The following is a 16,474-nucleotide window of genomic DNA, read 5'->3' as shown; positions in this document are numbered from 1 at the left end:
CAGCTTTCCAGAAAAGGAGGATCTTTACTAGCCTAAAAAGGAACTTTAGGTTATATTCACTATCCCAAGAATAAACTAGACTCCACCAAGTATACATAACAAATACAAGGATTAGATTTTGATCAGTGCAAAGCATAGAAAAACTTAAATGGCCCCTTTAAGTAAGGAAATTGAGTTGGTTATCAAGAAACAGTCGGGCTGCAGAGATGGCTCAGTGGTTAAGAGCACCGACTGCTCTTCCAAAGGTCCTGAGTTCAAATCCCAGCAACCACATGGTGGCTCACAACCATCGGTAACAAAATCTGACTCTATCTCCTCGAGTGTCTGAAGATAGCTACAGTGTAACTTACACATAATAAATAAATCTTAAAAAAAAAAAAGAAACAGTCACTAACAGATGAGCAATCTCCAAATACAGGGAAAAATTAAAGTGTGACTTTAATCTGTAAAGATATGCATGCCCAGAAGTGCTAACAAGCAGACACACAACCCTTCAAAAGGGCAACAAGTAGTCTCATCTCACCTTGGCTTTGAGGGTATACCCAATCATGTACTCTGGTATTTAAACGTCTTTCTCTTATTTAAGTACAAATATTTATATGGCATTATTCAGCATTTATTTACCTTTGCTCATTACACTCAGGGGATGTCTCTTCTTGTAGCAGTTCTACAAAACAATCTGGGGCTGAGTATGTAGCTCAGTGGTAGAGAACTTGCTAGTGAGTTAAGTTCCCTATTTTTTGTTTGTTTGTTTTAATTTAATTTTATTTTTCGTACTTATTTACTTTACATTCCATTCACTGCCCCCCTCCAGGTTACCTCCTCCCGAAATCCTTTCCCCATCCTCCCTCCCTTCTCGGAGCAAATAGAGACCCCCTGGGTAACTCCCACCCTGGCATTTCAAGTCTCTGCAAGGCCAGACATTTTCTCTCCACCAGGCCAAGCAAGGCAGCCTGGTGGGTAGAACATAAACCACGCGCACACAACAGCTGTTGGGACAGCCCCGACCCAGCTGTTCCAGACCCAGATGAAGACCAAACTGCACATCTGCTACACATAAATGGGGAGGCGTAGACCCAGCCCCTGTATGCTCTTTGGTTGGTGGTTCAGACTCTGAGAGCCCATAGGGACCAAGTTAGTTGACTCTGTTGGTCTTCCTGGAATTCTTATGCCCCTGGTTTAATGCTCAGAAGCACACACATAGGAAAAGGCAAAAGACTGAAATATATATCTTAAATGAATTCAAAGGCATAATTGAATTATTACAAGATCTGACAAGTGGTATTTGACAGTTCAGTGTTCTGTTGCCCTCATGCACCAAGACTAATGAATAATCACAAATCACAAATACCAAGGCCAAAGGAATCTACACTCAGGTCAGTCTCTTCCTTTCATGCAAACGGAAGAAGTCATGAGTGATTAGGTGGTTAGACTGTATTCACACTGCTAAGGATCCTGAAGCCTACTAGTGCTTTCTACAGTGCTTGGAGGTAGGGATGCTACTGATCTTGTCCTACTGTCCCTTTTCTTCTACTCTGTCATCTCCTTCTCTTCCTACAGCTCAATTATCTAACTCTTCAAATATTTATCAGTTTGTTTGGTTTTGAGACAGAGTCTCACATTACGCACAGTTCTGGGTGTCTTTGAACTCACAGAGATCTACCTGCCTCTGGGCATGCCCCATCACACCCAGCTCATTGATAGGTTCTTTAAGGTGACACACACTCAAAACTCTCCTTCTAGCTTTGAAATGTAGGTGTGCACTGTAGCTCCCCACAGTCGCCCTGAGTACAAGAGCACAGTAGCCCTCTTGCTCCTTAGTGCCTACCAGTCTCTGGTGACATCTGTGGTGTCTGAATATGCTTCGTCCAAGGAGTGCCACTCTTAGTGGGTGTGACCTTGTTGGAGTAGGTGTGGCCATGTTGGAGGAAGTGTGTCACTGTGGGGGTGGACTTTGAGACCCTCCTCCTAGCTGACTGGAGGTCAGTCTTCTGTTTGCCTTCGGAAAAAGACATAGACCTTCCTCCTGCACCATGCTATGCCTGCCTGGACGCTGCCATGTTTCCTGCCTTTTTTGATAATGGACAGAATCTCTGAATCTGTAAGCCAGTTCCAATTAAATGTTTTCATTTATAAGAGTTGCTTTGGTCATGGAGTTTCTTCACAGAAATGGAAACCCTAAGACATCACTCTGTCCTTAACACTCATAAGAGCCATATCTTCTCTCTCACATTAGAGGGGCATCATGTAACATTTCATTTTGTGTCTGGCTTAATTAACACACTAATCTCTAATTTTATCCATGCTGTCACCAACTACAGGATTTCGTTTTCATGGCTACTGCCTGTGGATCTGTAGAACTATGCTTCCTTCATCTGTGCATTAGCGGATGGACACGGAGGCTGCTTCCTTTCTGTGTTGCTGTGACAAGTCTTGCAGTCCACACAGAATGCAGCGGCCTCTTCCACACACTGGTTTGATTTCCTCCAGATATATAGTTAGTAGTAGAAAATAATAGTTTCAGCTCAGCCAGGAAAAGTGCCATTTAAGTTAATTTTTAATTTTATTTACCAATGGGGTACGGCCATGAAACACATTACATGGCTAGGCTGGCCTCTAGCTTGCCTTTACCTCATGAGGCTCAGCAGCAGCACAGTCACACCTGACCAGAAACCTATGATATCGTTTACAGTCTTCTCCCTCCCACCCCGTCCATCTCTCTGTCCTGGTCACTCTCCTTTGGAAACAGACCTCACACACAGCTCCTGCCTTAGTGTGTGCTGGCTCTGGGTTTTCCTCTTAGGTTGCTGAATCAATCTTGTAAATGGTCCCCTTGAAAAAGACTTTTCTCTACATGGCTGTCAGGAAAATGTAGGAAAACAACAAACAAACAAACAAACAAACAAACAAACAAATAAAACAGATGCATCTTGTTCCTTCCTTAATGAAGATCTCTGTTGGATGTATGATGTGGTAAATCTCCTATCACTGTAGTCTTTGTTGTTCTTTTGAGACAGGATCTCTCCACATACCCCTGGCTCTGCTGGCACTCACTGCATAGACCATACTGCCCTCATAGAGATGCACCGGCCTCTGGCTCCAATGCCGCCAGAGAAAGGCTGGGACTAGAGTTGAGCTACCATGCAGCCAGCTGTCTGGTTTGTCTCTCACAGCCACGCTGTGCTTCTCCAGCCTCCTTCACCTGCTCTGATGTTCTGACCCACGGCCACTGCTCCCACACTCTCTTCCCTTACCATGCTTCCTCTTGCATGCATGCCTTTCCTTATCCTGTGTCCGTCCACCTGGCTAGCATGGTCTAAATCTCTGAAATCTGGCTCAAATATTACCTCTTAATTTCCTAAGAGCCTCAGTAATGTTAAGCATTACTGCTTTAATGCCACTGCTATACACTGTTGTCACCAGCTGATTTTAAGTCATAACTACCAAAGGATAAGCCCTTCTCTAAAGAGCATAGACCCTACTTTTTCTACTTAGAACAGAGTTTGAAGGAATTCAATACTGCATTTTCTGAGGTTAGTTTTTCACTTACAACTTCTTTGGTATGAAAATCCATAATGACAAAACACGAAGTAACCAGAAATCACTGATGACACAGGATTAACTAAGGGAACTCAAATAGAAGAGAGACGACAGACTCAACTGAACTGTAACAATGGCTGGCATTTGTTATTTCTCCTTTCAACTTTTACTGGAAGGTTATTTGTGTTACACTTTGTTGTTTGCTTACCAATTTCCTTATGAGCAAACCTTTGCATAATACTATCTCATGATACTAAGTATGTTTACATGGGTAACCAGAGTCCACACTCATATTATTTATCACAGGTTAGACACATCAATAATTTGAGTAACGATTTAGAGTGGCAGCCAATGAAGGGCAAGCAAGCACTGCCTCACACTTGCTCTGTGGGTCAGCGAGTGTCCTCTTTCAGGAACTCACTCATCAGTTACTGGACATGAAAGGCTTAGCATTGTGCAAGCATTTCTCATAGGAATGTTGATAGAACTGTCAAAAATCATTATTTTGGGTCGACAAGATAGCTTAGTGGGTAAAAGCACCTGCCTTGTTGCCTGATAACCTGAGTCCAATGCGCAGATCTCACATAAAGGTGGAGAGAACTGACAGTCCAAGACTGCCTCCAATCTCTACCTGTCTGCACGCATATACACAGACAAGAATTTCTAAAAGGAATATTGTCTTATAGTTATTAAAAATACCTTGTTTTGTTGTTTCAAAGATTATATGGTTCCAGATCTCTTAGGGCGGTCCATTCTACTTCTGAATGGCACTTCAGGGGACATTAGCATCCCAGCCCTCTATACAGCAGTGCTTCCTCTCCTCTAGATAGCTAACCACTCTCATCACTGCCGTCCAGGGCCCCCAAATCAAAAGCCACAGTACTTGGAAATAGACTTTAAAAACACAGAAATAAAAACCAAATCAAACTCAAAGCCATTCCAAAGTCTCATTCTGAATTCTCTGTCTGAAGACACGGCTGAACCAAACTCATCCATTAAAATCAACTCCCTTAGAGGAGCCAGCCACACAAGGGCTGGAGAGATGCTCAGTGAGTAAGAACACTTGCTCCTCTTCCAGAGGATTCACTCCCCAGCAAGCACAGGAAGCTCACCAATGTCTGTAACTTCAGTTCCAAGGGCTATAACACCCTTCTGCAGCCATGGGCACCAGGTACACATGTGGTATGCATCCATACACATGCAGGTAAAACACTCATACACATAAAATAAATTAAATTCAAAAGTCACAAGAATTTGTTACATCAAAACAGTAAATATTGGCAATCTAGCTGGGCAGTGATTGCACACGCCTTTAATCCCAGCACTCGGGAGGCAGAGGCAGGTGGATTTCTGAGTTCGAGGCCAGCCTGGTCTACAGAGTGAGTTCCAGAATAGCCAGGGCTACACAGAGAAAAAACCCTGTCTCAAAAAAACAAACAAACAAAAAAAAGTTGGCAATCTAAATAGTTTCAATTAATTTTCCAAGAGGGAAAGTAACTAACCATTTTTCACACTAACAATAATGTGAAAATTTATATAAAATAAAGATAAACTAACCAAGCAATTTTTTTGTGTTGGCCTGAGAAGGCTGTCCCATATCCAAGCTCATGGATTTCCTGGCTCGGGGACTGGTTTGGCCTACAGCTGGGTAGGTGGCTGCAAGGTATCCTTCTGAACCTTTGGGAGAGGACCATGGCTGGGTCTCCTTTAGTGTCCTGAAAAATTGAAACAATTTAGAAGAATTAATTAACAAGAAGATAATAAATATAACCACTGTTCACTCATTCCTAATAGCTGTCCTATTTCCTAACAATGGCAATCAATTAATTCAAAAACTGCATTTTAAAGAGCCATAGGACAAAAACTTTTCTTCCTTTTTTTTTTTTTTTTTTTTTTTTTTTTAAGATAACTTTCCATTAAGTTGCCCAGGCTGGCCCAGAACTTGCTATGTGCTCTAAGTTGGTCTTGAATTTCTAATCCTCCTGCCTTAGTTTCCAGAATGCTAGCAATACAGATATGTACCATGATAGCTGGCTCTTAGTGTATAACTCTTAATGTATCCCTAGGCAGGTAAACAGGAAGAACTATAGTGCATAATTTTATTAAGCTTTTTTTCTTTTCTGCAGGACAGGGATTGAATCCGGAACCTCACACGTGCACGGCTAGTATTCTATCCCTAAACTGGTGAAACCCAGAACGACTTATCTATTTACTGATTGAGCCCAGGCTGGCCTCAAACTTGCTATGAAGCCAAGGATGGCACTGAGCTTCCATTCCTGTTTCTACTTCCTAGGTGCCAAGAAGTCAGGTGTGCACCCCACAGTCAGAGACAGGCAGGTGTGCATGCTACAGTCAGTCAGTCTTCTGCAGCACTGGGACTGAACTCAGGGCCTTCTGCATACCAGAAAAAAATCCTCTACCAACGGAGCTATACCTCTAGCTCCTATTTTGTTTGTCACTGGAACAAGGTCTTAGGTAGCTGAGCCTGGCCTAAAACTCGATATATAGCTAGGATGACCTTGAATTCCAAACCTCCTGTTCCACCTTGTAAGTGTTGGGACCACAGGCATTTACTACCACATATGGCTCCAAACTTTTTAATTTGACAAGAAAAAAGTTGTACATTTTTACTGAACAACATGGTTTTTTTCTTCCCTCCCTCTCTCCCTCCCTCCCTCCTCTCTTCCTTTCTTTTTTTTTCGAGACAGGGTTTCTCTGTGTAGCCCTGACTGTCCTGGAGCTCACACTGTAGACCACGCTGGCCTTGAACTCAGAAATCCGCCTGCCTCTGCCTCCCTAGTGCTGGGATTAAAGGCGTGCGCCACCACTGCCCAGCTGAACAACATGTTTTTTAAAAAGGTATTTGAAAATGCCTAAATATGCTAATATAGGACATATATTACCCTACATATTTGTCATTTATTGTGGTGAGAACACGTAACATCCATTTTCTTAGCACTTTTCAAATACAGAATAAATACACTGTCATTAACTGATGCTGAGTAATAGAACTCTTGAACTTATTACATTGAATTTTATAATCAGAGAAAATAAGTCTAAATAGGCAACTGTATTACTGAATTATTTAAAAACTGATAAAATTAAGTTTGAGAATTAAGCTTTCCTGAATACAGGTAACATTACTTTTTCCTTTCCATAGCCAAAAGAAGGGTCAAAAAAAAAAAAAAATAAACTCATGGCATTGGCTAAAGAATAAGACTTCTGAGCACAGCACGGTGTTTATTAGGAAAGCCTGCATACATTGTTGCAGTCTCGGTCAAGTCCTTGGGGAGGAGTCTTTTTACTACAAAAAAGCAAGATATTAGTAAATTTAATAACATGATATGTTTAATTCACATTATAGAATAATACCCCAAAGATGGAATTTATGTAACTTCATGTTATATTGGGGGGAAAACCTACATAAAGCCATGAAGAACAGTAGTCATAATTTTATGATTCTCTCACATGAACCTACACTGCAGAAACCAGGCACGGTGGTGAATGCCTTTAATCCTAACACTTGGTGGGGGCAGATCTCTCTGAGTTCAAGGTCAGCCTACTTTATATAGGGAGTTCCAGACCAGCCAAAGACACATAGAGCTTTCATCAAAGCAATAACAATAAAACTACACTACAGAAAGGTTTTAAATGGTAATGACAATAATAAACAGTTCATACGAATGTTTTTTACCCTCCTACATCACTTTTTGTCGTTGTTTCTTAAAATATTTATTTACTCTATGTGTATGAGTGTCTTGCCTGCATGTATGTATATGTGCAATGTGTCTGCTATCCAAGGTAGTCCAAAGAGAATGTCAGATCCTCTGGAACTTAGGGTATAGATGGCTATGAACAATCACGTGGGTGCTGGGAACTAAGAGAACCTGAGACCTCTGCAAGAATACAAGTGCTTTTACCCACTCAGCTGACCCTCCTGCCCTCGCTTAGTTCTTAGCATCAGGGATCCAATGGTACTTGTATTTCATGTTAGGCTTTTCCTTAGGTCCTTTTCTGCAAACTTTTCAAGATTGTCTTTCTTCCTTATTCAAGTGTTTTGTGTTTAAAGAGGTGAACTAATGATAATATAAGAGCAGATTAGAATAACTTTAATACTGCCTATATAAAATACCATGACCTGTAGAGCAAACTTTGATAGCTACTCTTGCCAGACCATCTGGAGCTGCCACTCTGCTCCCTTTTAGAGTCCTCTGCTGCCGATCTCCACCACATGGAAACTAAAGCCTGACTCCATCTATGTAATGATGAGAGCCTGCCCACTTACCTATAGCTGGGGTCACCGTGATGAATGGGATATGTATCCATAGGAACATTTTCCATTGAAATATCAGTAAGAAGAAGGGACTTCCTATGCTTGAGGCTACAGCGACTTCGAACCTCTTCAGACACTGTGAGTAGAGCTAATAGGAAAAGGAAAAGCTGGTAAAACAGGCTTCATTTCTTCCAAACTTAAGAGGCTATTACTATTACTATGTACTATTTTATATGTACATAAAAAGGCCTGGAGAGTGAGAGGATGAAGTGTATAAACACACGGGATAGACTTATCCTCAAGAGTTTACAGACTGCTTTGAAAGGCTGCATAAACATAAAACAAAGCAATTTGATAAACACCTTACTTTCTCAAGCACTTGATTGCATATCTGCTTTCAATAATCACAAAAAGTAGGCAAGGCATATATCTGAAATGCAGTGATAAAATATTTTGGAATGTAAACGGTTTGTTCAAGGTTGCATGCTTCAAACAAAACAAGCTGGCAAAACCGGAAATTTGTTAAAGAGAGAATGGGCATCTTCCATCAAACCATACCTCAGTCTGCATTCTGTGAGTAGAATACAGTAGAGAAAGTCAGAGAAGACATACAAAAGCACTTTAATAAAATAGTGGGGACTGGGGGCTGGAGAGGTGGCTCATGGTTAAGAGCACTGACTGCTCTTCCAGAGGTCCTGAGTTCAAGTCCCAGCAACCACATGGTGGCTCACAACCATCTGTAATGGAAACTGATGCCCTCTTCTGGTGTGTCTGAAGACAGCTACAGTGTACTCATATAATTAAACTAAATAAATAAATCTTTAAAAAAAATAGCAGGGACTGGACAGGCAGCCCAGGTCAAACAGTACAAAGAATTCATACTGAAGAGACAGAAGCCCTGTAGAAAACTGGAGTGGAGACAGCAGTAGATTGGTCCGAAGCATCATGTCCATTTTGAGAGACTATAACAAGTGATGCTTATGAAATTTACATAGAGGACAGAAGAGAAGGCTACAACGGCCTGCCGGGATATATTTCAGATTCCAGTGCAAATTCTTTTATAATGAAAACTATTTTGGCAAAACCTTTACCTTTTCAAATACGAAAGGACTGAACTGTGAGTGTTCTACTGGACTAAAGACTAGCTGGAAGGCCAAAGCTAGGCAAGGACATCATTTGCTGATTCTAAGACAACAGTGGAGTCAGGCTGATTTAGTCAATTACGTGCGTTTACCTGCTAAGTAAGCCACACTCTGTGTATTCACCTCAAATTTGTCACAATTTCTATGTTTGTTAACGAGAGTTAGTAGTGTATGCAAAATTCTGACTGTTCTTGCAACAATGGCAGGTGAAGGATGCCTGTACCCTATAAAAAGAAAAAAAACAACAAATAACCAGTTAATTAGTCCATGAACAAATGTTTGAGCTCTTATGCTGTGACAAGTAACTCTACAACAAAAGGAAAATTCCTGCCATCCAAGAATAGCCGTTTGTGAAGGTAAAACATAAAAATGTGAAGTTAATTATACATATGATTAAGAACTCTAAAATGTGTAGAAGAGGGTGTTCCTTGAAACCCTAAAGGAGAAGGCATTAGGAAACAAAGGGCATTCTTGACTTTTCCATTTCCTAAAGAAGCATAGAGGTTAGAAATAAATACAAACAAAACTGCGCATTAGAGCTCCCCTTGAGATTTCACTTGAAGTAAGGGTGCTAATATTTAAAAAGTGTTTCTCCTTTGGGGCCACAGCAATGACTCAGAAATTAAGGACCAGAATTTGGTTCCCACAGAGGGGTTCACAACTGCCTATACCTCTAGTTCTCAGGTAACAAGTACTCAGGTGCTACACATATATACATCCAGGCAAATCACTCGTATGTATAAAATAAATACATCTTTAAAAATTATTTCCCCCCCTTTTTTTTGCTTCTTTATTTTTGTTTTTTGTCTTTTTCCTGATTTTGGGATAGTGTTTCACTATAAAGCTAAGGACTAGGGTGGCCTTGAACTCTCCTGCCTCTGCCTTAACATTATTTATTTATTTTATAAATAAGCACCTTATTAAAGCATAGCTCTGAAGTTATGAAGCTGGCAATGAGCAGCTAAAGCTAGGTAGAAGCACATTAGCTCCAGTCTAGTTGGAGATGGTTAACTATAGAAACAGCAATGAAACTGGAAGAGAGGTACCAGAATAGCAGGACTCTAATGTACACAGAAAGAGCACGCCTTTAATCCCAGCACTTGGGAGGCAGAGGCAGGTGGATTTCTGAGTTCGAGGCTAGCCTGGTCTACAGAGTGAGTTCCAGGACAGCCAGGGCTACACAGAGAAACCCTGTCTCAAAAAACCAAAAAAAAAAAAAAAAAAAAAAAATAAATAAATAAAATAAAAAAATAAAAGAAAACATGCTAGAAACAAGTCAAAGAGTGTCTACGATCATATCCAAACAGCAGTGTGCTCTAAACTGAAAAATCTCTTTTATTCCTTGGCAATGCTGGAAAGTTACCCAGTGTTCTATGACTGACCTCATCCCTAAGCCTTCTTCGTACAATAACATTCGCAATATGCACACTGACATAACATCATGTGCAGTGTTCTAGTAACTAGTAACACAGCAATTAAGTCTTGGGGGAATTTTACTACTAACTACTTTGTTCTTTTAAGGTCTGATATGTAAACTAGATTCTAGTTAAATACCAATTGAAACAACTTATACAGATATGTTTTTCATTTTAAAGTGTAGCATATATGCTAGATTACAGCAATTTATCTCAAGTAATCAATTCTTCTTAGTTACTTTTGGCTTCTAGATACAATTCCACAAAACATTCTAACAAAAAGTCTCTTTACCTTTTAAGAGGTGTCCAACTAGTGCAAAGTTAAAGTTAGAGTTGAAGTTGAGTCCGACAAAGTGATCCATCTGCTTGCAGTGCCATTCCAGAGGATTCCGGATCGCCATAAATACTTCTTCCGGACTCTATTAAAAACAATCAGGAGATAGACACTTGGTGGAGTTCGCACAGAAATTTTCCTTCTCGTTTTCCAGTACTAGAACCCCAAGCATACTTTGTATTCTTGGTTCAGATATTTTGCTTAAAAAGTCACTTTTTTACTTGTGTTTAACAGCTCTCACAGGCTAAGTAGTACTTTCAGTTTCAGAGAAATTATTTTTAGATAACAGACACACCTATAAGAACATTTACGCTACTATATTTAACTGGTATAAGACAGTAAAAAAGATAAATAATAAAATAGTAGATAACTCAAATTGCTTTAATTTACAACAGGGTGTGTGTGTGTGTGTGTGTGTGTGTGTGTGTGTGTGTTTTGTATGTTGGGGTCAGGGGTTCCTGGGGATCGAACCCAGAGTCTTAAGTATGCTAGGCAAGCACTCTTACCACTGAGCTATATGAACCTGCTATGTAGAAAAGACTGACTAACCCCTGATTCTGTGTCAACACCTCTCAAGTGCTAATATTACAGCCACTCATCAAATGCCCAGCTACATTTGTCTGCTGATATCCAACTCCTACAGGACTGGCTCTGCTTCAGCCTCTCAAGGAGCAGGACCGAAGGACAAGCACTATTACTCTAACTCTACATCCCAGAGAATAGTCTGCTGATTTTAATAAGCTTTATTAACTCTGATGTAAAGGTAAGAAAGAAATTATCTCTTCAGATATTTATTTGTAAATATCCTTAACATACAAATAGCCAATAGCTAGCCATCACTTGCAACCACCATGATCTCAATCAATTCCAGAGCAGAGCAATGAAGTTAGTAGAGAAGGGAAGAAGCTCAGAGCCAGACATATTCCAGTAACTTCTTTACTCTTTTCCATTTTGTGAACAGAGGTCTGACTGATAAACTTCAAGGTATCTTCTATCTATAATTTAGTTTTGTAGCCTTCTCAGCTTTGAGTAGGCCTTTCCCAGCCTTGAAAAGGCTGAGCATTTTTCCCAGCCTTGAGCAGACTAAACAGACCTTGAACATTCGCCATGACAGGTCTTATCAACCTGGACAGAGACATCTGTTTTAGCTGCAGTTGCAGGTTCCCATGGAAACTTTGAAGTCTCAGCTGCTTGTATTGATCTTGCTCTACAACATACTCCAGCTGAAGAAGGGGGTGGATTTTGTGGTTTTGTTTCCTTTATATATGCAATGCTTATTATTAAACTTTGAGCCTTGATCTGAACCTTTGTCTTGGCTTTATCCTTTTCTTACCCCCTTACCTTATTTCCAGCCCCTCTTTCAGGTAAATCCAGTTTACCACGTGGCTGCTGGACAGCTACATAGTTTCACATTTCCTAGATTTCCAGCTGTTTTGAGTCTATATCACATTATGTACAGTGAGCAAGCACTTAGGGGCTGGAGAGATGGCACAGTAGTCAAGAGTACTTGCTGTTCTTACAGAGGACCTGAGAACGCTTCCCAGAACTCCTATATGGCACTTCACAATCACCTGTAACTCAGAAGTTCCCTTCTTCTAACCTCAGGAGCACCAGACCAGGCACACATGTGATACACATATGATATACATGAAGGGAAACATTCTATACCACAAACAAACAAACAAACATACAAACATACAAGTACTTTAGACCGGGGTATCTTCACACTCAGGCCATGTTCTATTTCCACATAGATCAGTTCATTTCAAGATAATTTTGAATGTGTGCACATGCGCACACACATTTTCTTCAAAAGAACATTCTTTTTTCTCTTAAGCTATTTGTTTTTCTCCAAAACAAAAGGAACATACTTTTGCATTGGCTGTGAAGTAACGGTTTGCATTTACTCAGCACACATGTGAGGCCTGGGAACTGAACGGAGGTCGTCAGGCTGGGTGGTAAGTGCCTCTGCTTGCTAAGCCAGATCACTAGCCCAATTCTGGGCTGCTTTATTTTATCCTCTATACTCTAAACCAAAATCCAACCCCTACCTATGTTGATCAATGTGAAGGGGGCTGCTAATGGTATACTTTAAAGTGAGACTTGGCAAAAATTGTCTGGCGAGTCTCCAACTTGCTTATCTGTTACTAATTGTACAGATTTTCCTTCAAGTACACAGTCAATAAAAATAAGTTTTCTTATTGATTAACTGAAAAAAATAGTCTCTCTCTCTCTCTCTCTCTCTCTCTCACACACACACACACACACACACACACACACACACACACACACACACTAAATAAAAATAAACAAGGATGAAGAATGCTACTAAAGATAACCAGTAATGAATGCACAGGACCTGGTGTGGTAGCTATTATTCCTCTTCAGTATTATTTTAAAATTAAAAAAAAATGTATTTGCTTATTTTATGTGCATGGGTGTTTCTTTCCATGTATGCTTGTGCATCATGTATGTGTAGTGTCCAAGGAGGCCAGAGAGGGCACTAGATTCCTCAGACTGGAGTTAGAGATGGTTGTGAGCTGCCATTCGGGTGCTGAAGTCAGTGCTGCTGAGCCATCTTTCCGGCCCTCCTTATGTCTATTCTAATCACTAGTTGTAGGGCACACTGTCCTTGGCTATTTTTATATAGGAACTATGGATTAAACAGTTTTTAGTGAGCTACTAAGGAACTATATTCACAATAAAACACGTTACTGTAATATCTAGATTATGGACCTCTTCTGACATCTAGAGAGCCATAGGAGAAAAGGAAGAGAAGACTCACTGTGAGCAATGTGACCTCAGAGGACAGCTTACGCACCTTGTCATTGAATATCCGGAGACTGTCCAAGGTGTGCAGGTTTTGTTCCAGAAGTGCAGTGCCGGCTGAATACAAGTTGACTTCGTCCAGCTGCAGCACAGCCACAGCAACCCAAAAGAGGGCTTTGTGCAGGGGCGAGTCCTAGAAAAAAAGATCCGCTCCAGTGAGTGAGGTGAACCAAGACACACTGTCTTCCATGATGCTGCAGCATAAACCAGAGCAGGCTACCCACTAAGTGAATGTGCTTCCTCTTCTCTGAGAACTATGAACAGACCGATGCGCATTGGCTGGCTCTGTGTATCTGATTACAAGTACCGTAAGTTAGCCTGAGAGCCTGAGCTTCCCCTGGATTCTCCCAATGCTGGATGTCAAATCCACCACCCAGAGTTGGCAGATTCTCTATAGTAGACTGACACCTGCCACCTCCTGGTTACACTGCAGACAGTGTCCAGGCTAACCGTCCTTCTACAGGCACTTCCTCCCTTCTCTGGGTCACCTGTGTCCTGCTTTTTACCATACTGTCACCTAGGAAACGATCATTTCAAACTCCTTCCTGAAGACTGTTGAATGCTAGTTAATTCTACTCAATCTTTACACTTTTCTCTGTCAACTCTCTACAAGGTTGGTCTATCTAGCACCCCACTGTCCTACTTACTTCTAGCTCTAGTTAGACACTACAACTTCGTATCACTCTTACTAGTATAAACTCTTATTCATATGTACTCCATGCCTCCCTCCTACTCTTCCCCCTCCCTTGGTGGAGACGGTACCCAGGGTCTAATACATACTGAGTAAGTACTATTCCTTGATTACACCCTAAGCCAGCATGCAGACGCCTCTGATGAGCAGGCACTGCTCCTGGCTTCCATCCCTCCAGCAGTGATCACTAACAACGCACTGAGTGGTAGGCTACTTTACTTGTCCACATCTCAGCATCCATACCCAACCCAGACCCAGGCCACTGGTGAACTCTGTGTATCTCTAAGCACTACCAGATCCATACATGATACTCAACTCTCCCCACCCCACCCCCCAAGACAGCATTATCTCTAGGTAGCTATGGCTGTCCTTGAACTTGCTCTGTAGATCAGGCTGACCTCAAAATCACAAAGATCACCTGCCTCTGCCTTCTAAGTGCTGTGATTAAAGGCTTACACCACCACCACCCAGCTCAACTTTCTTCTAGTACCAAAGAGAAAAAAATATCACAAACAAGCACGGGAGAAAAGATACTCTATACTTCTTCTTCCTCTTCTTCAAACTACTAAGACTTGTGACACAGGCTCTACTTTGTCTCTTTCCAATCAACCCTTCCTTTTCCTTTCCTCTCTACCCCACCTCTCTCCCCATCCTTCTTTCTCCAACCCACCTCCCTTCCTTTTGAGACAAGTATTTTCTATGTAGCCCTGGCTGTCCTGAGATTTGCTATGTTGACCAGGCTGCTTCTTCGTGAGTGATGGATTAAAGGTGTGGGCCACCAGGCTAGGCCACTACCCCTTATTTTCTAACTCTGTGACAAGAGGCTCCATGCTGACTATAATTTCTTCTTTATACTCTTTTCAATCCACCCTATTTCCTAAACTCTGTATAAGAAAAGCACACGCAGAATCAATATCAATGATTACCTTATTAAGAAGCGGCTGTAATTTTGTTAGTGCTATCACCGTAGATTCTATCAGAACTTGACTGTTGTAAGTGTCAGGTCCTTTTAAACAACTTTCAAGTGCCTTTTAGAGAAACAGAAATCTTTGTTTTACTTTTCATTGAAATAAAACATCACTTCCTATAATAAATCTCAGATTTAGCTGAGAAACATTTAGGTATTTGACAATTTCTACAAATGGTGAATACTCTATACTTATTTTTAAAATATTTCTATATTACATTCTAATAAGAAGGGCGTTATTATAGTAATTACAAATGACATAGCTTTATATTAAAGCTATACAGCTTTCAAGACTGATTAAGTATACCTGACTAGAAAAAGAGGTAAATACTCCTTTTAGAAGATACTTTTTTTTCTCTTTTTCTTTTTGAGACAAGTTCTTTCAATTACGTCCTGGAACTCGCTTACGTAGACCAGGTTGGCCTCACACTCTCAAATAAATCTGCCTACCTCTGTATCTAGAGTGCTGGGATTAAAGGCGTGTGCCACAATGTTGAACTTAAAGGTAGTTAGGTAAGATTTCATCACTTCAAAGAATTGCAGTAAGAAAAAAAGTTTAAATGCTTAACAAATATATAATTGCAGTGCCAATAACATTTATTACGTTTTAGTGTGTTTTTAAAACCTTGAAGTATACACTGTAAGTTGGAACAAATCTTTGGGAAAAGAGGAATAGGTACCTTGCTAAGAATTCGGATAATCTGCTTTATCTGCCCATGAGACACTCGTTTGCTAATACAGCCAAACACCACAAGAGCTCTTGGCTGCAGCGATGGGTTATACTGAAACGCAAATCTGCAATGAAAAGAGCCAAGGAACTTATGAAAACCTTTGTGTGTATGCACATTATAATACGAGATTGCTGCTGCTGCTGCAATAGCTACTTTCAACAATACACACACAGTTCTAGTTACTATTCAACCAAGGACACACCTTTGAGCTAGTTCTGTCCACTGATCCAGCCACTTGCATGTTGGAATATCTCTCATACATGCCTGAAAAAGAGAATACTCTAAATATATATGTGTACATAAATGTTTCTAGGAATATTTAATATTCTCATGTCTTTAAGTGTTATCTGCTATAAAAAACACATTCTAGGGGCTAGAGACATGGCTAGGCAGTTAAGAGTACTTGTTGTGGCAGAGGAAAGATATGACTTCTGTTTCTAGAATCCACAGACTGGTTCATATCCATCCGTAACTTTGGTTCTGGGGAATTTGATGTCCTCTTCTGGATTCTTCTCTCAACCTTGGACAACAGGCACACATGTGGTGTACACA

General features: G+C 40.7%; 1 protein-coding gene across 9 annotated transcripts in view; it reads right to left on the bottom strand.

Annotated features, from left to right (window-relative positions):
* Nf1 (neurofibromin 1) overlaps positions 1–16,474 on the bottom strand; it is a 242,020-nt gene that overhangs the window by 16,950 nt on the left and 208,596 nt on the right. For all 9 annotated transcript variants that reach the window (XM_006532442.4, XM_006532436.4, XM_006532438.4 and 6 more), the window contains 8 exons: positions 16,125–16,186; positions 15,872–15,986; positions 15,151–15,252; positions 13,526–13,666; positions 10,663–10,789; positions 9,048–9,179; positions 7,826–7,961; positions 5,098–5,255 (listed from right to left, as the gene is read on the bottom strand). In XM_006532442.4, the coding sequence (XP_006532505.1) occupies positions 5,098–5,255; positions 7,826–7,961; positions 9,048–9,179; positions 10,663–10,789; positions 13,526–13,666; positions 15,151–15,252; positions 15,872–15,986; positions 16,125–16,186 (973 nt within the window). The remainder of the gene's footprint in view (positions 1–5,097; positions 5,256–7,825; positions 7,962–9,047; positions 9,180–10,662; positions 10,790–13,525; positions 13,667–15,150; positions 15,253–15,871; positions 15,987–16,124; positions 16,187–16,474) is intronic.

The sequence above is a fragment of the Mus musculus genome, chromosome 11 (assembly GCF_000001635.26).
Source record: "Mus musculus strain C57BL/6J chromosome 11, GRCm38.p6 C57BL/6J".
NCBI classification, from domain to species: domain Eukaryota; kingdom Metazoa; phylum Chordata; class Mammalia; order Rodentia; family Muridae; genus Mus; species Mus musculus.
The sequence above is the reverse complement of the archived record's forward strand: the minus strand, read 5'-3'. Positions and strand labels throughout refer to the sequence as shown.